General features: G+C 36.4%; 1 protein-coding gene across 6 annotated transcripts in view; it reads right to left on the minus strand.

Moving 5' to 3' along the window:
- Window positions 1-10,286: 10,286 nt before the first annotated feature.
- The window catches only part of IFT88 (intraflagellar transport 88), a 265,457-nt gene continuing 251,479 nt past the window's right edge, over window positions 10,287-24,264 (minus strand). For 4 of the 6 annotated variants that reach the window (XM_081280579.1, XM_081280576.1, XM_081280574.1 and 1 more), the window contains 2 exons: window positions 10,807-10,917; window positions 10,287-10,566 (listed from right to left, as the gene is read on the minus strand). In XM_081280579.1, the coding sequence (XP_081136705.1) occupies window positions 10,445-10,566; window positions 10,807-10,917 (233 nt within the window). In that variant the 3' untranslated portion in view covers window positions 10,287-10,444. Of the gene's footprint in view, window positions 10,567-10,806; window positions 10,918-19,266; window positions 19,441-24,264 lie in introns of those variants that run through there. The other 2 variants (XM_081280577.1, XM_081280578.1) reach the window with 2 other exon arrangements.

A 24,264-nucleotide genomic window follows, 5' to 3' on the forward strand; every position in this document is an offset into this window, starting at 1 on the left:
CTGCTACATGCTCCCAAAGCAAAAGGGTCCAACAACATGGACTGAAACCTTTGAAACTGTGAACAAAGATGAACTTTTTCCTCCCTTGTAAATCGATTACTTCAGGAATTTGTTGCAGTAACAGAAAGCTAAAACAGCATTCACCACAAGTATCCTATTACCTTTCCCAGCTATATTCCCCTTTTCCAAGATCTCCTCATCCTCAAATATCTACTTAACGATTTCCCTTCTCCTACATTCCATTGACACCTATAGGAGCTATTGTCCTCCTTGTATTCAAGCTCATATATCCTGCCTTCTTTTCTGATAAATTTGATGAGATTTCTTGACCCGTCTTACTCTAGCTACCATCTGATTTTTGTGTTTCCTTTTACAGCAAAGTGTCTTTATTCTCTTTCCCAAACTTCATTTCTCATTCTCTCACCCACTCCAATTGGGCATTTATCTCCAATACTTCGTTGCAGTGACATTCAACCAAGACACAATAATAATATGATTAGGGCCAAAATCAAGTATCTTTGTTCATCGTGTTAGATTTTTCTGTACCTTTTGACATAGTTGACCACTCCTTCATTCCTTTTGATTAATGTTTGTATAATATATATTTTTTATGCTTTCTTTTTCAACTTATCTATATCCTATATTTAAAAATGTATCTCTTATAAGTAATATAGTTGGGTTTTATTTTTAATAGTTTAATAATCTTTGTCATTTAATTGGAAAATTTATTCTACTTACATTTGCCTTATTTACTAATTAGTAATGTAATTAGCATTTACTATTTATGTAATTACAAATATTACTGGATTTACTATTTTATAATTGCTGCTATGGTGTGGATATTTCAGTACATCCACCCTTTTACACACACATACACAAGGCTCATGTGTTGAAATCTTGACCTTCAATGTGATGATGATTAGTGTGGAAACTGAGGTGGGGCCAAGTGGGAGGACTTCAGGTGAGCAAAGCATGTGCTCTTGGAAGAGGTCCTGGAACACTAGCCTCTCTGGCATTCTTCTGGTGATGTGATCTTCCCACTGGTGCCCTGGTGACTGTGACGACATCAACCATGGGTCCTCATGAGAGCAGAGCAATACTGGTGATTTATCCTTGGATTTCCAAAACTATAAAATAAATAAACCTCTTTATAAGGTTAGCTGCCTCAGATATTTTACTAAGTAAAAATAAACCGATAAAATTACTGATGTAATATAACTACTAATATAATTGATTTAAGTCTTACCACCTTGCTACTTGTTGTTTTCTCTTTGCCCATCTGATTTTGTTCCTTTCTTTTTTTTAATATTTTGTAAATATTTTTTAGTTGTAGATGGACACAATACCTTTATTTTATTTTTATTTGGTGCTGAGGATGGAACCTAGCACCCTGCACGTGCTAGGCAAGCACGTTTACTGCTAAGTTACAACCCCAGCCCTGATCCTTTATTCTTTATCTGCTCTTCTCTGGATTAGTCAAGTTTATATATATATATATATATATATATATATATATATATATTCCTAATTAGCTTTTTTTTTGGTGGTGCTCGGGATTGAACCCAGCGCCTTGTGCATGCAAGGCAAGCACTTTACTGACTGAGCTATATCCCCAGCCCCCTCATTAGCTTTTTAAAAAAACTAAAATTTTAAAGAGGGGGGAATCTCAAGAAACTTGAAGGGAAATCAGTAGAGGAAAGAAAACAGGAGGAGGGGCTGGGGATGTGGCTCAAGTGGTAGTGCGCTAGCCTGGCATGCGTGCGGCCCGGGTTCGATCCTCAGCACCACATACCAACAAAGATGTTGTGTCCTCCGAAAACTAAAAAATAAATATAAAAATCATCCTGTTAAAAAAATTAAAAAAAAAGAAAGAGAACAGGAGGAGGAGAGGAGGGAAGAGGGTGACATTGGTGAATGAAATTGGCCAAATTATATCGTTATATTGTGTGCATGTATGAATATGTAACAACGAATCCCATCGTTATATACAACTATAATTCACTATTAAAAATATGGAACAAAACTTTTCTTTTGAAATAATTTCTGACTTATGGAAAAGTAATAAGAATAGTACAAGAGAACTCATATACCCTTCACTCAGATCTGCTAATTTTTTCCATGATTGTTTTATCATTGTACTTTTTTCTGAAGCACTGAGTCATTGGGTTGTAGACATCAGGGTCATGTCCCAAAATACTTCAGTGTGTGTTTCTTGGATCGAAGACATTCACTTATATAATCATACCACTATAATCGAAATTGGAAAGATCTGTAGATACAATACTGTTCACATTTAACCCATTGTTTCTATCACATCCTTTAAAACACAATTCCCCCCAGTCCAGTATCTGACTTAAACCATGCATTACATTTGGTGAAATATCTTTTCAGTCTGCAATCTGGGATAGTTCAGACATTTCTCTCTCATGTCCTGAATACTTTTCATTAGTTAAGGCCAGTTATTTTATAGAATGTTTATTCAATTTGGGATGTTTACTCATCATTAGGGTCAGGTTAGGTTTTTGGTAGAATTATTAATTAGGTAATTTTGTGTCCTCTTAGTACTTCAGAGTAGGAAGCACGTGGTTAGGATTTGTTCCATTATTGGTCTTGTTAACTTTAGTCACTGGTTAAGGTAGAATTCTTTACCAGATTTCTTTGATATAAGATGTCTATATTTATTCTTATAATTAATAAATAATTTGTGTAACAAGATTTCAGGCTATGTATATGTACTGTTCCCATAAAACTTTCTTCTACTTGCTTTAGCATCCATTGATGATTCTTGCCTGAATCAGTTACTATTGTGGCAGTTTCAAAATGGTGATTTTCTAACTGTATCATTCTTCCTACATTGTTTTGGTTGAACTGTGCTATGGTTTGGATGAGTGTTCCCCCCAAAGACCATGTGTTAAAGGTTTGGTCCCCAGGGTGGCACTACTGGGAACTGTGCTGGGGAACTTTATAGGAGGTAGGGCCTATTGGAAGATAGGTCATTGGGAGCATGCCCTTCAAGGGGCCTCTGGTCCCTCCCTGTCTTGTACTTCACTTCTTAGCTGATAAGCTAAGCAGTTTGCTCTGCCACAAGCTCTTGCCATGATGTGTTACCTTTGTCAGACCATGAAGCTGTATAACCTTGGACTATAATTTTCAGAACCAAAAAAGCAAAGTTTTTTATCTTTATAGAAGTTAATTGCCTCAGGTATGCAAATGGTTAGCTTTTTAATTATACATGCTTCTATTTTTCCCTTGGAGGGGGGAAAAAGAATTCAATATACATGCTTGACTTATTACAGTCTACCTGTTTGAATGATACAACAGTTTAATACCCAATCCCGATTTTTTTTTTTTTTTAGTACTGTCATGTTTTATTTCTATATATGTTTTAAAACCCACAGCTGGGCTGGGGTTGAGGCTCAGAGGTAGAGCACTCGTCTGCCATCCGTGAGGCACTGGGTTCAAGCCTCAGCACCACATACAAATAAAATAAAGATATTGTGTCCACCTACAACTAAAAAATAAATATTAAAAAACCCCACATACATTATTATTATTGGTATTTTAAATTGTCAGTATTCTTTTATATATTCTTAGACATTTCTGGTGCTTTTTATCCTTTCTACCTTTCTTCCTTCTAGGATTATTTTCCTTTAACTTATAGAGCCACTTTTAGTATTTCCTGTAGAGCTAGTTTTCTTGTGATTCATTTTCTCAAATTTTGTTTATCTGACAAGTCTTTAATCTTAAATTTTAAAGGATATATTTACAGGAATACAATTCCAGGTTAATAGGTCCTTCCTTCTCCCAGCACTTTAAAACGTTACTAATTGTCCTTTGGCCCCATGGTTTTTATTGAAAAGTCCACTGATAAGTCTTGTGAATGTTACTGTGAAAGTAAGTTTTTCTTATTCTAGTTAAAGATTTTTTTTCTTTTTTTCCCCCTGTGGTGATGGGGTTGAACTTAGGGCCTCATACATATTAATCAAGAACTCTTCTCACTGAGGTACACTTCTAACCCTAAAGAATTTCTTTGACTTTTGTTTTTTAACAGTTTGAGCATAATATGTCCTTAGTTTTCTTAGTATTTACTTTCCTTGGTGTTTGTTGAGCTTCCTGAAAATTCTAGACCCTAACACTCCAGATGTTATTTTTACCCTATTCTCTCTTTCTCCTCTTTCTGGGATTCCTATAATAATTATTTAAACTCTTCAACATGGTTCAAATCTCTTATCATATGCTTTATTTTTTCCATTCTTATTTCTCCCTGGACTTCCATTTGTGTACTTTCTATTGATGTGTTCACTAATCCTGACATTTACTATGACTGGCATGTTGTTCAATCCCCATCCAGATAAGTTATTTTAGACACTCTTTTTTTCAGTTCTGGTATACATTTTTCACAGATTCCAATACTCTGTTGAAATTTTCATATTTTCTTCCATTTTGTCTATCTATTTTATTTAATACACTAATCAATCATTACTTTAAAGACCTTGTTAAATTAATTATGTCTATCTTATAAAGGTCTGCTTCTATTTGTATTTTCAGTTTTGGTCATATTTTCTTGTCTGCATGTATATCTAGTAATTTTTCATTACACATCAGTCTCTGGTATTTACTACAATCATAGGGTTTACAAATGATTATCTTGTTAACAGAGAAAAAAATCTCTTGCTGCTAGGTAGAGAACACTGGGGACTAATTATCTCCATCCAATCAGGGTTTGAGTTAGGTTGCAGACTTTGTAAGGGTCAGTCCACCCCTGGTTCATGCCTGTCCTAGGCTTTTGACTAAGAGCCCAGTAGATTTTACTTTCCAGCTGTGAAAGATGGAGTCAAGTTGGCTCCTGCAGGCTTTGAATTTATATCCTACTCCACACAGATTCATAAAATTGTAAATGTCTGCGGGTAGACTACCTACTTTTATGTTTGTGGACAGTTCTTTCCTCTAGCACGACTTTGTCCTTTAAGGACTATAAGACTGTGTGAGTATTATCAAATCTTTAAAATCCCCCATCCCAAAATACCCTGGCTTTCAGCATCACTCCAGCTGGAGCACCACTGCGGTAAATGCCCGATGATGCATTTGTAAACCAGCCAAAAGTTTTGGGCACTAAGTTTCCAATTTGTTATGTCTATCCTACATGACCATCAAAAGGTTGTTTCTCTTTTCCCTAGAAAGAGCCCTTTTCCCTCTGTCAAGTCAAATTCTCAGCCCATTCCCAGAATTGTGAAACAGCTGAGATGAAAACAGTTGGAATTATCTTATTTAGAAATGGCTTTCCTCTCTGCAATTTTAGTTTAGTCTTAATTGCTTTCACACCTTTCCAGTGACTTTGAACATATGACTTTTTAAAAAAATTTCTTTTAGTTTTTTTTCCACATAATTATTAAAATTCTTCCCAGTTCTACTTCTGGTTATGTGTTGAATCTGACCAGTTCTTAGACTTGCCATTGCTAAAAACCTGGTCTCAGTCACTTTCATTTCTTACCTAGACTATGGCTAGTAGTTTCAATTCTTTCCACTCTATCTACCCATCCCAATTCATTTTCAGGGCAATCAGTGTGATTACTGGCTTGTAAAGGTTGAATGAAAGCAAACTGTTTATTTCCCTTTCATTAAACCTTCCAAGGGCTTCTCTATCATAACTAGAATAAGATTCAAACTGTCTTTACAAGGGCCTGCATGGCCTGGCCTCTCTACCTTTTCGATCTCATCTGTTTACTTTCCTGCACATATAGTCTATGGCCCACACGGATAGGTATCAGTGTGGGCGGTAGACTCTACGTAGACTAACTCAATATCAGTCTAACTTAACACCACTCTAACATATATAGCTAATTCTCTTTTCAAGGTGTTGGTACTTGCTGTTCCTTGCAGCTGAAAGAGGCTGTAACAACCTATGGTCCTCAAGCACCCTTCACTGTAAGCTTGGTCGAATCCATTAACAACTTGAACATGACGCCAGCAGATTGGGCTAATATGTGTAAAGCTGTGCTAAATGGAGGTCAATACCTGTTATGGAAGGTTGCCAATGAGGAATTTTGCAAGGAGACGGCTAGGTGAAATGCAGCAGCTGGTTATCCTCAGAGAAATCTAGATATGTTGTTAGGAAAGGGACCTTATGAGGATCAGCAGCAACAAATTGCATATGATCCTGGCGTATACTCACAAATTGCTGCAGAGGCGGTTAGGGCATGGAAGACTTTACAAGGACATGGAGGTTTACAAGGTCAGTTATCTAAGGTAATACAAGGAGCTAATGAACCTTACACTGAATTTGTAGCTAGGCTTATTCAAACAGCTACCAGAGTTTTTGGGAATACAGAACAAGCAATGCCATTAATAAAACAACTGGCTTATGACCAAGCGAATCGTTGCTGCAGAGATATCATTAGACCATGGAAACAGGAAGATTTAAACACATATATTAAATTGAGACATTAATGAACAAGAGCAAGTCATGGCAGCTGCAGTAAAACAGGCTTTAGATGCCAGAGACATTAATGAACAAGGGCAAATTGTGGCAGCTGCAGTAAAACAGGCTTTAGATTCCAGGCCAAGAACATGCTACAATTGTGAACAAACAGGACATTTTAAAAGGAATTGCCCCATATGAGGAGGGTTTAACAAAACTAGGTATCAAAGGAGTAGAATACCGGGTAATTGCCCACAATGCCGTAGAGGGAGACATTGGGCTAATGAATGCCGTTCTCAAACCACCATAGAGGGTACTCCATTATCAAAAAACGAACAAGGACCAAGTGTTTATCCATGATATCGTGGAGAAAGGCATCGGGCTCCATTGCCAAAAAATGGACAGGGGGGCCCAATGCTCCGGGGCCCCAAACCACAAATATACGGAGCACTGGAGGAACCCAGCAACCCCATCAGGGTAGTGCCCAGGACACATTGTCCATCAGATCCCTCATCAGACAAACCAGAGGGAGCGCAGGGTTGGACATCTGTGCTTCCGCCAGATCAGTACTAACTCCAGAGATGGGAGTTCAAATCATTCCCACAGGGGTGAAAGGACCTCTTCCCCAAGGAATAGTAGGCTTATTATTGGGACGCAGCTCTTCTACTCTAAAAGGACTTTTGATAAGTCCTGGGGTAATTTATCCCGATTATGAAGGTGAAATAAAAATTATAGCCAGTTCTCCAAAGGGTATATCAGTAATTTCATCAGGAGATAGAATAGCACAGTTACTAATAATACCAAGCCTACATGATAAATTTTCCAGTCGTGTTGTAGAAAGAGGTTCCAAGGGATTAGGCTCCACAAGTGTAGATTGGGCTATGCTTTCTTTAAATTTAGATTCTCGCCCCATGCTAAAACTAAATATTCAAGGACATGAATTTAATGGGCTACTGGATACAGGTGCAGATCTTAGCATCATCTCTCGTCAAGAATGGCCAAAACATTGGCCATTACAACAAGCCACTCAAACACTTCGAAGCCTAGGAGTGGCGACTAATCCCCATAGAAGTGCAATGGTATTAGATTGGAAGGATCCTGAAGGATGTGAAGGAACTATACAGCCATATGTATTGGATCATCTTCCTGTAAATTTATGGGGACGAGATGTCCTAGATCAATTAGGTTTAACATTAACAAATAACATCAATCAAAATGCACCCACTATTATGGCTAGACAAGGTTTTAGGAAAGGAAAAAGATTAGAAAAACAAGAACAAGGTATAGCAGCACCAATACAAATAGATCAAGGAACACACAGGCATGGGTTGGATTTTCACAAAGGGCCACTGAGACAATAAAAATTACATGGAAATCAGAAAGACCAGTATGGGTTCCTCAGTGGCCCCTGACTAAAGAAAAGATACAAGCAGCCCATGACCTGGTCAAACAACAATTAGCGGAAGGACATATACAACCTTCTGTGTCTCCCCATAATACTCCCATTTTTGTCATCAAAAAGAAATCTGGTAAATGGAGATTATTGCAAGAATTAAGAGCCATTAATAATGAGATGGTTATTATGGGACCTGCTCAATTGGGGATTCCTCAATTGTCTGCTTTGCCAAAAACTTGGTATGTGTTAGTTATAGATATTAAAGATTGTTTTTTTTTTCAATTCCAATTCATCCTGAGGATAGTCCACGTTTTGCATTTACTATCCCTGCACTGAATCATGAAGGTCCTGATCAGAGATATGAATGGAAAGTACTCCCTCAAGGGATGGCTAACAGCCCAACTATGTGTCAAATTTATGTTAACAAAGTAATCCAGCCACTTAGAAATCAAAATCCTGAACTACAAATATTCGCAGTCTGGCTGGGCACAATTCAGGAGCCACTTGTCAAAAGAAACTAACTTTATTTTTAGAACTACACACGCCAAACAAAACAGCTCCTCAGGAAAAACCCCTCAGAGCCCAACTGCCACCACCAGCTTCCCACAAGCCTCTCTCCCCAACACCAGCCTCTCCACCTCCCACAATCCTCCTGCTCTTGAGGCCGATTGGCTGGGTTGTGTGGGCGGAGCCATAGATGTCCCCCAATGAGCAGCTCCGTGGTCTGAAAGGGCAGGGAAACAGCCCAATGAGCATCACCGCAGAGGAGCCAATCAGCTAGATGTTGCTGGGGCCGCTGTGAGCCAATCATCAGCCGGCAGCTGGAAGTTTGCTGGCAGCTGGAAGTTTGCTGGGGTCCCTTTGGCTGTGGCTCTCAACAGGTACTTGCTGTTTCTTCTGCCTAGAACACTGCTTTTTTCTCATCATTCTCATCAAATGCTACCTCTTAAAGCTGCTCCTTCACCACAATCACTCCCTATTACATTTCAATAAATTTTGACTATACTTAATAAATCTAAAGTTCTTTAAAAAAATACAGTCTGCCCTTCCTACCAGAATTTAAGCTCCTTGAAGATAGATCTTATTCACTACTATATCCATAGAATCTTGGTTTTCTGCATATACTAGATGTTTAATGTATTAGTTGAATGTCTCCTCCATTAGATTATAACCTACTTTGGGATTGAGCACAAAAATCAGAGGTAGAGTTGGGAAGACTTTTACTAATTGATCGTGTGGAAAGAGAAGAAAGAATAATGCCAAAATTTATTGCTGAGGAACTGAGTAGTGTTGCCCTTGACTGATAAGAGTAGAGTTAGAGGGAATCAAGTAATCATAGAGCCATGGGAGCTTGTGGTTTAATTCTGGTTTTCTTCCTGCTGTACCTAACAGTAGTATCTACACACACACACACATATATATAAGTGCATGTGTGTATGCACATTGTAGTAGTATGCACATTGTAGAGATATGTTAAATAAGATGAAGGGGCTGGGCATCACGGCACAAGTCTATAGTCTCAGCTATTCCAGAGGCTGATGGTGGAGGATCCTTTGGGCCCAGGAATTTGAGACCAGCCAGGGGAACATAATAAGAATCCATCTCAGAACAATCAACCAACCAACCAACCAAAAAATAAGATGGAGGGGCCCATTGTCTCTAGTGTAGTGTTAAAAGTGAGCCACTTCTTCTGACTATCCCATCATTATTATTCCTCCGGACAGTCTAGACCAGTCAAAAACACTGCTAATAGAAAATGCAAGCAATCCTGCCCTCCACCTAGTACTCTGAGAAACACAAATGGGAAAAACAATCTCAGACTTGTTATTGCTCCACGATTTTGATATATACATCAGTGGGCTAAAGGTAGAAACTATAGAAAAGAGCAACAGGGTTATGGTTTAGTATTTTCTCTTGTTATAATTTATATTGTTTTAAAAACATAATTGTTTTAATATTGTTAGGATCCTTATAACTTCCAAAGACTTGTAATTTCTAAATTCCAAGCAATTTAGTTTGAATAAAGATCATTCATGTGTTCTAGCACTGCTGTAAACCATGAAATAAATGTAGTGATTTCTCTACTAGCATTTTAATTTGTTTTAATTAAATTACACAAGATATTAGCATGCACTGCAGTATTAAGAGTGTATTATTGTGAATACGCACATGCACTTATATATGTGTGTATGGATACAATTTTTTTGGTATTGGGGATTGAACTCAGGGGCACTGAACCATTGAGCCACATCCCCAGCCCTATTTTGTATTTTATTTAGGGACAGGGACTCACTAAATTGCTTGGTGCCTTACCGTTGCTGAGGCTGCCTTTGAACTCGTGATACCCCTGCCTCAGCCTCCCAAGTCGCTGGGATTACGGGCATGTGCCATCATGCCCAGAGATCATAAAATATTCTTACTGTGATCAATGTTAACGAAAGGAAAGAAAGTCAATTACCTAAAGTATTAGTTTTACATGTTTTTATTCTTAAGTCCATACTCATATAGGACAAATATACATAAAGTTTTAACAGTGTACAATATTAAGGTTTGGCTATTTAATCCAAGCTTAACATGAGTATTATCTTTTAAGGCAATTTCCTTTAATAAATAACATATTAAAGGGTATATTATTCTGGAAGCAAATCATCTCCTAATTCTTCATCAGCAAAATCATCTTCATCGATTCTTTTTTTGGCTGCAGTTTTTGGTCTTTCTATTTGAGGGCCAAGTGGATCCACATAGGAAGCATCTAGGTTTCAAAACAGGTTGTATCATTAGAGTAATATAGTAAAACAAAAGAAATACGAACCCATTTAGTCTTAATTAAAACTGAACAACTCAGAGTGAACAGAAATGCTCTCCCAAGTCATTTTAAGTTTATTCTATATGTAAAAATTTGTAGTAATCCCCAATTATACATTTGCCATCTCACCAGTCTTCTTAAGACCTGCTATCCTGTGGGAACTGAATGGGGAGTACCAGCACTTGCCTATTTCTTTGTTACTGCTACTTTCATAAGGTTCATTTGTCCCAGGTAAAGCTCTGAGTTTGGCATTGAGTCGTTCACCTTTACTACTGGCACTACTGTTCTGGCCACTATCTGAAAACACAAAAATAAAAATGCATTTGTATAATAGGCTGAGAAAACAACACTACTTACGCATCTTAAAGAATATTTATTTGCCAAGAAACAGATTTTTTTTCATCTGGAAGCCAACTTCTTAGAAATATAATTCTTGTTTAAAAGAATTTCTTGTGGGAAATCTATAATATATAAAACATCGCTTAACAGTAGTCTTATATATATTCTTTCAAAGTGTGCTTAGTTATATAGGTTTCAATTTTACAGAAGTTGTATGAGAAATTGAGAGATTACCCTGACTGGTCTAACTTTCTATAGAAATAACATCTGAATAAATAACAAATAAAAAGGTACAAGATGAGTACGAGCTTTATCATCAACCTTAAATCAAGGCTAGTGAGAGGCCCTAAAACTACAGCATATGAAAAATATCATTATAGGTTGATCAGTTGAGCTCAGGTGGCAGAGAACCTAGACCACACAATCACTTTCTTCAAACATTTACAGAAGGTTCATGTACATGATGATTAGGTATTCCCTATATAGTGGGATAGATTTTGGCTTAAATACAAGGAAAAATTTGAAAGGAATTATAGCTGCCCTACTATAGGACATAATCTATATCACTGAAGATTTCAGAGAGGTTTGAATACTAACACTAGTAGGAAATATTAGTAGTACTTTTTAACCTTTAATTCCTATTATTATGTTTTATAAAAGAACCACTCCTTCAGTGCCAGTTTTTAATTTCTTCTCCTGAAATTTTTTCTACAGACCTTTTATTTGTTTTGCAGTGCTGAGGATTTTCTGCATGCAAAGCACATGTTCTACCACTGAGTTCCATCTTCAGCCCAATGAAGTCATCTTTTTCTATTTTGTAAGATTTACTTTTTTTTTTGGCGGGGGAGGAGGTCCTGGGGATTGAACCCATGGGTGCTTTACCAGTGAGCTACCATCCAATCTTTTTTTTTTTTTTTAAGAGATAGGGTCTTGCTAAACTGCTGAGGTTTGCCAGCCATGCCCAGTAGTGCTGGCTATTGAGTCCAGAGCCCCAAGGATATTCCTCGCCTGAAAGCTTCACCTTTAATGAGAGCAGTCTATTCACTATTACCTAAAAAGTATACTTCATATTTTAGTTTATTAATATTGTCTCTGGGAATAAATAAAAACAAGATGGGTCTTTAAAAATCCCCACTTTTGTATGTTTGTGTCACTGGGGATAAAACCTAGGGCTTTATACGTACTAGGCAAATGTTGTACCACTAAGCCATATCCTCACACCTAAAATCTCTACATAAAAGATTGGCCAATGGGCTGGGCGTAGTGGTACATCCAGCTTGGAGGCTGAGGCAGGAGGATCACAAGTTCAAAGGCAGTCTCAACAATGGTGAGGTACTAAGCAACTCAGTGAGACCCTATCTCTAAATAAAAATACAAAAAAGTGCTGGGGATGTGCCCCAGTGGTTAAGCACCCCTGGGTTCAATCCATGGCACCAAGATAAATAAATAAACAAGCAAACAAAAAACCAAATAAATAAATAAATAAAGTGGCCAATGGACCCCCAATCATAACTCCTCTGAGTTCTTAACCAAAATATTATATTTCCCTTACTATTGATGTTACTGGAAAACAAACTCTTTTTTTAATATTTATTTTTTAGTTTTAGGTGGACACAATATCTTTATTTTTATGTGGTGTTGAGGATCGAACCCAGTGCCCCGCGCATGCCAGGGGAGTGCGCTACCGCTTGAGCCACATCCCCAGCCCAACAAAATCTTTTAATGTGTTGAAGGTGTTTATACAAACTTTGGTATGTTTTAAATTATTTGTTTCTTTAATATTTTGTTAGAATAAAGTTATTTTTTTCCCATCCTGAAGTGTATATGAGTCTCTTTTAAATTACCTAAGAAAGCTTAGGTCAAAACTTGAAAACCATTGCTCTGCCTGGGTATGATAGTGTAAGCCTGTAATCACAGCCAACTGGGAGGCTAAGGCAGGAGGATCACAAGTTTGAAGGCAGCCTCAGCAATTCAGCAAGATCCTGTTCCAAACAATAAATAAAAAGGGACTGTGGTATATCTCAGTGGTAGAGCACCTCTGAATTCAGTCCCTATACTATGAAACAAAACAAACTCCCCACCTAGGCAGTGTGGTGTGTGTGTGTGTGTGTGTGTGTGTGTGTATTTCATTTTTCATATAAAAGTTAGCATTAAAACCTTGAAATTGGGGCTGGGGTTGTGGCTCAGTGGTTAAGCACTTGCCTAGCATGTATGAGGCACTTCGTTCAATTCTCAGCACCACATATAAATAAATGAATAAAATAAAGGTACATCAACATCTAAAAAAAATATTTAAAAACAAAAACAAAACCCCAAAACCCTGAAATTGCCCTCAGGCACCCAAAACCAAAACCTTTCTGAAATTCTAACTTATGATTCACAACTTGAAGAATTTAAATCCTGTGGAAGAATAAAATAAAACCTGACCTCCTTTGAAAAACTTCACTTGTCCAAGTGAAAAAAATCAAATCAAATACTTTTTTTTTCCTTTTGAGATGGGGTCTCACTGTGTTGTGTGGGCAAAGTGATTTTCCTGCCTCAGCCTCCCAAGTAACTGGGTCTGCAGGTGTGTGCTACCACACCTAGCCCATTAATACAATTCTAAAAAGTTTTCATTATAAACACTGGTGGTGGTATATTGTGAATGCTGTCTTTTTATTATTTTAAATAAACTCTCATGGAGTAATAATGCCATGCATGGTATAAAAGAATCAGGAGTATTTGTAAGCCTGGATGATTTTGTTTTTGGTACTGGGGATTGAACCCAGGGGCACATTACCACTGAGCTATATGTTTAGTGCTTTTTGTTTTTATTTTGAGATAGGGTCTTGCTAAATTGCTGAGGGACTGGCTAAGTTGCCCAGGTTGGTCTCAAATTTGCAATTCCCCTGCCTCAGTCTCCCAAGTCAATGGGATTACAGATGGGTGCCGTTGTGATCAAGCTGGTGGGTTTTATGCTTAAATAATAAAGTGATAACATTTTGTAAATTATATTCATTTCACTATAGCAATAAATAACAATTACTACTACTTCCTGGAGGGAAATAATATAATAAGTATGCTAAGAAAATAAAAATTTGGCAATCAGTTTATTTAAACTTTCAATTGTTTAACACTAAAACTTCAAATGGGTCTTTTATTTATTTTGTAGGATGAAAATCTTAGCATTCTAGAAATTAGAGTAAAAAGGAATCTGGAACTTATCTATGAAGAATACCTGTATGAAATAAACAAGCAAAATTAAATATATTAATTGCATATAATTACATATGAAAAAGCAAAGAGTGGAAAAACATAAAACTAAAACTATACAAAATATCACACACACATATTTATATATTTTTATAATGTAAAAATAAAAAGAGGGCTGGGGATGTGGCTCAAGTGGTAGCGCGCTCATCTAGCATGTGTGAGGCACTGAGTTTGATTCTCAGCACCACAAAAAATGAAATAAAGATACTGTGTCTACCTAAAACTAAAAAATAAAAAAATAATTAAATAAAATAAAAAAATAAAAATAAAAGAACTGGCTGGGTGCGGTGGCACATGCCTGTAATCCCCAGTGGCTCAGGAAGCTGAGACAGGAGGATGGTAATTTCAAAGCCAGCTTCAGCAATGGTGAGGCACTAAGCTAAGCAACTCAATAAGACCCTGTCTCTAAATAAAATACAAAATAGGGTTGTGGATGTGGCTCAGTGGTCAAGCGCCCCTGAGTTCAATCCCTGCTACAAAACAAAAAAACAAATAAATAAAAGAACCATAACTATAATTTAAGTCCAAAAAGGCTCACACTAAGATACACTATAATCAAATGGTCAAAAGTCAAAGACAAAGTGAATCTTAAAAGCAGCAAAGAAAAGTGACTTGTCACCTATAAGGAAACTTCTGTAAAACTACTAGTAGATTTCTCAAAAGAAACATTACAGGCCAGCAGTTAGTGGAGGATGTTTTCAAAGCATTGAAAGGGGGGGGGTTGGGGATATAGCTCACTCTGTAGAGTGCTTGCCTCACATGTACAAGGCCCTGGGTTCAATCCCTAGCGCCACAAAAAAAACAAAAACAAAAACAAAAAACCACTATTAAAGATCTTAACACCTTTTGGATAAACAAAGGCTGAGGGAGTTTATCACCACTAGATATGCCTAACAAAAATTATTAAAGAAAGTCCTTAAAGTTGATGGGAAAGGATACTAGATAGCAACATAAAAGCCTATGAAAATATAAAGCTCTGTGATAAAGGTACCTATAAAGACAAATACAGAATGATGCAATACTGTCATAATGGTGCAGAAATGATTTTTAATTCATGTACAGAATTTAAAAGATAAAAGTATAAAAATACTATGAAACTATGTAATAGATAAAAAAAAAAAACAAAATATATATAACCTGTGGTATCAATAACAAAATGGGGGGGATATAAAGGAGTAGAGATTTATATGCAATTAAAATTAAATTGATATCAGTTAAAAATATTGTTATATTCTATACAACATCTGTAAATACTACAGAAAAAAATGCATACAGATGGATGGTAGCACAAAAGAAAACGAGAATACCAGGCATAATGGCACAAACCCAGGAAGCTGAGGCAGGAGAAACACAGGTTCAAGGCCAGCGTGGGCACTTAGTGAGACCCTGTCTCAAAAGAAAAATGAAGAGAAAGGTTGAGTGGGTGGGCTGGGGATTTAGCTTTGTGCTTAAATGTGAAGGCCTCAGTTTAATTCCCAAGTACTGCAACAACAACAAAAAGAAGAAGAAAAGAAAGAAAGGAATCAAATCTTGTCACTACAAAAACTCAATAAAGCACAAAAGAAAGCAGAAATAGAGTAAAATTTGTGTAAAATAGCTATAAGTCACATAAAAACAATTAACACAATGGCATCATCAGTTCTTCACTACCACCAATTATTTTAAATGAAAATTAGTTAAATCCCCCAATCTAAAGATATAAATGGGTGAATGGATACAACAAAACACAACAAAAAACAATAAAACTAAGATTCAATTATATGCAGAAAATTGTAAAGATGTCATAAAGAAGTGTTAGAACTAGCTGGGCTGTAATCCTGTAAACCTGTAATCCCAGTGACTCAGGAGGTGAGGCAGAAGGATTGCAGGTTTTAGGATAACCTCAGCAATTTAGCAAGACTCCAAGCAACTTACTGAGATCCTGACTCAAAATAAAAAAATAAGAAGGGCTGGGAATGTAGCTTAGTGGTAAAGTGCCCCTGGACTAAATCCCCAGTACCAAAACCAAATAAATAAATAAATAAATAAATAAATAAATAAATAAATAAATAAATAAATAAATAAAATTACAATTAAATTTAAAAAATTGTTAGAACTAATAAGTTTCGAAAAGTTGGATATACAAAATTAACCCACAAAAATCATTTGTATATCTATACACTACATTTGTATATCTATACACTAACAAATAATGAATAATTTGAAAATGAAAGTAATAAAAAGAATTCCATTTATAATAGCACCAAAAATAATAAAATATTTAGGAAGAAAGCAAAGAGGTGAAAGACACATATACCACAATCTATTACTTAAAAGAAATTAAAGGTGACAAATGGTAAGGCAGCTAGTGTCATGGATTATAAGATTTTATATTGTTAAAATATTCATACCACCCAAAGAAATCTGGAGATTGAATGCAATCCCAATCACCATTGCAATGATACCTTGTCCAGAAAGAGAAAAAAACCCATCCTGAAATTCACATGGACTCTCAAAAGACACATAGTCAAAATCATCTTTGAGAAAAAGGAAAAAAAGATACAATGCTATAGCAATCAAAATAGTATGGTACTGGCATAAACACAAATATACAGACCAAGGGAACAGAATAGAAAGCCTAGAAATAAATCCTCTTGTATATGGTCAAATGATTTTTGAAAAGGATGCCAAAAGGGTACACAGTGGAAAAAGGATAGTCTCATTAGCAGCCAATGCTGGGAAAACTGTATATCCAAATGCAAAATAATGAGGCTAGAGCCTTACCTTACACTATATATGAAAATTAATAAAAAGTAGCAAAGGCCTTGCCAAGCGCTGTGGTGTGCACCTGTAATTCCAGTGATTTGGGAGGCTGAGGCAGGAGGATCTTTCCAGGCCAGCCTCACAATTTAGCAAGATCCTGTCTCAAATTAAAAAAGGACTGGGATGTAGTTCAGAGTTAGTGGCAAAACCAACATCAAAATTTAGGTTTTCTATCAATGTTTTTTTTAAAAATGTAACTTAAGATGTATACTTGTGTTAGTCCTACCAAAAGTTAAGTAAAGCTGGAGGCTGTAAAGTAAAGGTGCTTATGAGAGTGCCTAATATTTAAATATCACAAAGGACTCTAGAGACACAAGCTTGTCCTGCATTTCAGAGACTGGTTAAAATACTAATTGTTTTCATATTAATTGTTTAACAAAAAAGTAATATTTTGCTGTCTTGTTTATTATTTTTTTTTAATGAATGAATGAATTAATTTTTTTTCTTTTTTTAATTGGTTGTTCACAACATTACAAAGCTCTTGACATATCATATTTCATACATTAGAATCAAGTGGGTTATGAACTCCCATTTTTACCCCAAATACAGATTGCTGTCTTGTTTATTGTTGTCCTAACATAAACCTTGCCCTATTTATACCTTGTCCAGTCACCTTCCAGCTGCCACCATGGACCTTTGTACTGCTGTGATGCTGAATACCCTTAATTGTCTATACCCCACCTGAGAGAAAACAAGGACTTTGGGTCACTTCCCCACAACTTGGCCCTCTCTCAGCAGGAAATAACTTAGAGATGTTGTCACCCACTTTTCCATCCCTTTGCCTTCTGAATATAGCCCTCATTGCTCTAAGGTTTATTTTTAAAAAAAATTTTTTTTTTCTTTCTTCTCCCTTCTCCCCCCTCCCTAACAAGATTAAGAAGACACTGTTATCTTTTCTTCTCCTAGTTAACTGCCCTTGAACACATCCGCTACAGGAAGGAGATGCCTATTGAGGATCTGGGAAGTGAATGTCTCCAAAATTAACAAGTGAATCCTAACACACCATCAGGGTGCCCTGATGTGTGTAAAGTGTAGCACATGGACATTTCTCATATTTATTTTCCTACATGCTGTTTCAAGCTCAGCAGTGGTTGACCCTATGAAATGTGATTGTCTTAGTAATGAAAATTAAACATCCAAAGGGAACTCACAATCTCTTTACACAGCCCATTGTTCTCCCATCTTCAGAATAGCCTGGATCCCTTTGTTTTATAGGCAAATCTGCTATCTTGAGGCTTGGGATAAATCTCCCAAAATTTCTACTTGGTGGCAGCCAACATCCTACCTTAGTCAATGTTTTCACAAGGCAACTCATACTAAGAAGGCAAACTATTTACAATATTTTAGTGTTACAGTTGTTTTTTTCTCTTCTGGAATAGGGATTGAACCCAGTGGTGCTCTACCACTGAGCTACAAGCCCTGTCCTTTTCATTTTTTATCTTGAATTAGGGTCTTGTTAAGTGGCTGAGGCTGTTCTCAAACTTGCTATCCTCATGTCTCAGTCTCCTGAGTCACTGGGATTACAGGTATGTGCCAACATGTCTGGCTAGTGTTACAATTTTTAAATATATATATTTTGGTGAGAACATGAGTTTTACAACATAGGGTCTATTCACAGACCAAATTAAGTAAGGCTAAGGGGTTTAACTACATAAACTTCTACTACATATTCTCTTCAACATAAATTCAGTTTTCAAGGGAATATAGTCTTATTTAGAAAGAATGTGGTAAGGGGCATGAAAATTATTTAGAGTAATAGATAAATTTAAGACAAAAAACTGTGCAGAGAAGATAAAATGTAACGCATTTAATTTCTGTTAGTTTTCTACACTGTTAGATTAAAGTAGAAAAAAATTTTTTTTCAGGGCCAAGGACTGAACTCAGGGCCTTGTGTGTGCTAGGCCAGAAGTTTGCTACTGAGCTAAATCCTCAAGCCCTAAAGCAGAGTTTTCTTTTTTCTAAAATCAGATTTGTTCTTGCTCAGTAACTTATCTGTTCTACACTTGGCAGAGGCACTCTCTTTGAAGACTTTATAATCTGTGGGTGACTTTTACCTTAAACATTTACTATAATTTCCATGGTGTCACCCCTACAACACATTTTAAAGATACAATAAAATTATATGCATTTCTTGCATTTTTCTTATTTTATTGATTTCTGTACACTTTTCAGTAAACATTTTTATTTAGAGAAAAGTAAGAAGTAAACCATATTGTGCAATTACTACAATTCATTACATTTTAGTTGCAAATAAGATTGTTTCTCAGAAGTTACATCATCTCTGGAAGTTATGTTAAGTGATCCAAGGCTATGGAGCTCCTAATGGCATCATAATCTCCCTTAAAGATGGGCCAAGGAAGCCTGATGTCAGATCTCACCCCAAGGAAGGACAAGGGGGCCTGTAGTAACTGCCAATGGATGATGCAACTGTAGAGAAGATAAGTGCACTTGGAATTATTTCCAGTTATATATTTAGTACATTCCCAGCATTTTCTACCATAAATAATGTGATTGATATGTATGTATGCAACTCTTAATCTGAATCTGATTTACTTACTTTATTTTTTATAGTATTGGGGATTGAACCCAGGGGTGCTTTCCAATGAGCCATACCCCTGGGTCCCTCTTATTTTTTATTCTCAGACATGGTCTTTCTGACCTCTAACTTGTGATCCTTCTGTCTCAGCCTCCTGAGCAGCTGGGATCACATGATTATTTCTTTAAAACAAGTTCCTATCAAAGGATATGGACACTTTAAAGGTCTTGATGAATATTAACAAACATCCCCAGCAGAGTATATCACCCCCAATGGCAGACTTCAGTTTATGTTTATAAAGAACGTGTATTTTCATCTTATCCTTGCTATCTTGAGTTATTTAAAAAAATTGCTAATTTTATACGTTAGTTTGCATTCCTTTTAATTTTCAGTGAGACTGCACATTTCACCACCATGAATAAGAGGACAGTTTATACCTTCTTCTCTACCTCCCTGCAACCTATTCATTTCTTAAATCATTGGAGTCTGATTGTTGCCTCTGACTATGGACTGAGCATGGCTTTTTTTAGGGTTAGCAATAATATCTTGAAAAATCCACTTGTCCTTCTTAGTCCTTCAATACATGTCTAACATTTCCCCCAACCCTTGAGGTAGGCAGTCTATCCACTATCTCCTCTCAGTTTCTTATTTTTTAAAAAAACTATTCTTAAATTTTAGGTGGACACAATATCTTTATTTTACATTTATGTGGTGCTGAGGATCGAACCCAGTGCCCCGTGCATGCTAGGCGAGCACTCTACCACTGAGCCACAACCCAAGTCTCAGTTTCTTATTTTTTGAAAGTACTTTTTTTTTTTTTGTAGTTCTTTTTTTTTTAATATTTATTTTTTAGTTCTCGGCGGACACAACATCTTTGTTGGTATGTGGTGCTGAGGATCGAACCCGGGCCGCACGCATGCCAGGCGAGCGCGCTACCGCTTGAGCCACATCCCCAGCCCTGAAAGTACTTTTTAAAATAAAACTTTCTAAAAAATTCTACCTGTTCCTCTGAATGTTCAATTATAAACATAATTGTTCTTACACTTTCAAATCAATTCTTAAAGAATTCTCTCTTGATAAATTCTGATTTCAGTATTAATTAGATATTTCAAAAAAATTTTTTGGTAAGGAAGGGCTGGGGTTGTGGCTCAGTGGCAGAGCGCTTGCTTAGCATGTATGAAGCACTGGGTTCGATTCTCAACAACACATGTCAATAAGTAAAATAAAGGTCTATTAACAACTAAAACAAAATCAGTAAGGAAGATATACTGTCATTCTAAAAGTATAAAGAAATTTTGTTTCTATCTAGAAATATTGAAAGCAAATAAAAGCAACTTTGAGATCTTCAGCATGAATCTATTGTCTAATTTACTTCTAGGTACTCTGTAGTCTTATTTGCAAAATGACTTATCCTCTTGTTATAAGGAAGATGATCTTCCTTTGCTTCTGGCCCCTTCTCAAATTAAGGGGCAGTACACCGATATACCCTTCCCCCCATCTTAGAAATTGACAGTCCCATCAGCTCTGATGATGATATTCTCATATAATTTTACGAGGACCATTGCTTGGACCTAGTCTTAATACAAGAATTTCAGTTCATTCTTATATGTTACAAACTGATTCTCAGTTTGACTTTACCCTTCACTCTTCTACTATCCAAATTATATTATTAACAACAGAAGAGCTAACAGGGATATATCAAAATTGGAAAAGCTGACCCTGATGGCAACATCAGGTGAGGAGAGGGAGACTGAGGGATTCAGTGAAGATGTAAGAAAAGGAGGAAACTAATTTATTATATTTTTATTACATTTTAATTTTATTTTTCCTTTTTGTAGTACTGGGGATTGTTCCCGGGGGGCTACCAGTAAGTTATAATGTCAGCCCTTTTTAAATTTCTTTGAGACAGGGTCTCACAAAGTTGCTGAAGCCGGCCGTAAAATTGTGATCCTCTTGCTGCAGCCTCGTAAGTAGCTGGGATTACAAGTGTGCACCACTGTCTATATTTTGCATATTAAGTGCTTAATTTGATACTTGGCATATAAGATATGGGTGAAGCTAAAGGATACTAATTTACTGAACACTTACTGGGGTTAGAAACTTGATAAATGCTTATTTGTTGATGGAAAGGCAGGAAGGGAAAAAAGAAGGAAAAACTGATAAAATGTGTGTATTTGGGTATATGTGCATGCACACACACGTATATATAAAATGTGTGTGCTGTGTATATTTTATATATAACAGATAAATATATAAAAATATTAAAAGGGGCTGGCATGCATGTATATATAGAAATACACACATTCACAGATTTGTAAAATTTTTAAAATTTTAAAAAAATTTGTAAAATTTTTAGATTGGATTTCTGTGCTTTAGTAATTTGCCTCTGGTACTCAAGAGATGATTTACAAACATTTTGGCTAGCAAGGTTATTGAATAGATAGTTTTTAAAATTACTGATTTGGAAAGATGACTAACACTTATTTTTATAGTTAATTTCTATTATTTTTGTTTAAAAAAATTATAGTACAGTAAGCTAGAGGTGCATTTGTTTACATGTACTTTCATGTATGGATAAACATGACCTAGCAGTGGCAGGAAAAACACTGAGAATAACAAACTCAAGGCCACACATCCAATAGCTGTAAGAAGATGGACACTAGCATTAGGATGGGTGTTAGTATTTCCGGCACTGCTCATGTGCTCCTTTGTCAAATAGAAATCAAAGTGTCCACACTGACCCTTACTGAGAGTTTGCTTATGTTGAGAATTATTTTAAGAGCTTTCCCTGTATTAACCCATTTTCTTCGCTTATTGGGTAGGTCCCATTTTCAGTCTCATTTTGTTGTCCAAGGTCCCTTTAGATGTGGTGAGTTGACAAAGGTGGTCCATGGATACTGAATGAATACCAAAACTAAGAAATCGATCAGAGTGACCTCGAAGTCAGGGAACAGGCTAAGGGGTCAGAGGAAAGAACATGTTCTGTTGAAGATATAAACCCACATACACCATTGTTATATTGCTGGTAAGAGAATTTCACAGATACAGAACCTTAGTGTTCAAACTATACACCTCATTAGAAGGTGGAACCAGTGCTTTGATCACAAGGATAATTTCTAGGTCCAACCTCTCCCTACCATTCATGGAGAATGGTTTAGAGTAGGGTTTACCAAACTATAATCGGAGCCTCTCCTATTTTTGTACATATAGTGAGCTAAGAATGGTTTGTACGTTTTTAAATAATTAAGGAAAAAGCAAAGAAGATTTCGTGACACTTGAAAATTAAATGACATTCAAATTACTACCATGCCAGTTCACTTACATACTGTCTATAGCTGCTTCCATGATACAAGAGCAGAATGGGATTGTCTCTACAGAACCATGGCCTTCACACCTAAACTATCTGACCCTTAACAGAACAAGTCTGCCGCCTCTGAGAGAATCACCAAATCCAAAAGCAAGGGAAACCCTGGCAGAGCAGACCAACAAGACATACTAGCACACACAAATTTCTTCTTGGCTATAACTATAGTGACTAACTATAACTTGCTACAGTGATGTAACTATCTTTTAATACCTATTTCTAAGTAGGCTTCCTTTTTGATACATACATGCTGCAAAGTAGTCAGATACTAGGGTATTCAGAAAAAACTATGATCTAGACTTCTCGGATAAAGGGGTGCACAAGTTGATATTAGGAGAAATGATAGCACCCAGCACCAAAGCCTCAAGACTCTCTCCTTCACATGCATGCTAATTCCTGTCTCTCTGCGATTAGCTTTATAGGCACCTTCTCAGAGTGACTGTTCCTTGACAATAATTTCTGTGTCTTATCATCCCCAGTAGACATGGGACATGACTTCTTCACTCTCCTGTGAAGCAACTATCAAGATCCAGCAAAACTGTGGGAACGTTTTCTACTAAAAGAACCTGCTCACACTTGTACTATACTCTTAAAATAAAACTAGGTTACAATGTACTTTATAAAAGATATGTTGCTCAAAAAGTTGACTGTAAAGTGAATTTCTGTTCACTGAGTCATAATATTCTGATTTTCATTATAACATTATTTTCAGTGTAAAACTGATACATTTTCATAGGAAGAATTCACATCTAAGACATCTTAAAAATCACACTCAAAAATGAAGCAAACCATTAAAGAAGCACACAAGCAAAAACAATATAAAATGAAACCTTAATAACACAGCACTTGAAATAAGTCACATAAATGCCACCATCATGCCAAGATAGAAAATGCTTTACAAGGAGACATTCTTGCATCTTGAGGACATATACACATGAGAAGCAGATGTGTTCAGTGGATTTCCCAGGCCTTTAAAAGTAGCTGTCAAAACAGGTGGGAACAGGGTTATTCTCCACCTCAGTACATCCATGGAAAACATAAACACTGTTGGTTATTGAGACTCTGAAATTGTAGAATATAGTTCTTATTTTGGATGTTGAATTTCATTGTGGCTCAACTTAACTTTTTTTTTCTGGGTGGATTCATGCTTGACACTAAGTTGCTAAAATCTGACCCCCAAACTCTGCTTTTGAAAGAGCAATGCATTTTTACTTCAAGTAGTTAAAATGAGTGATAGTGTCAAGGTGTGAGGCCACAGGCTGGGTGACTAAAGATATCACACACTGAAATCTGACTGATGTGGTAAAAGCAGTAGCCACCTTTTTATGTACTCTGTCCCACTGAATCTTGG

This window comes from Spermophilus citellus (assembly GCF_964194105.1).
Source record: "Spermophilus citellus genome assembly, chromosome: 1".
Taxonomy (NCBI): domain Eukaryota; kingdom Metazoa; phylum Chordata; class Mammalia; order Rodentia; family Sciuridae; genus Spermophilus; species Spermophilus citellus.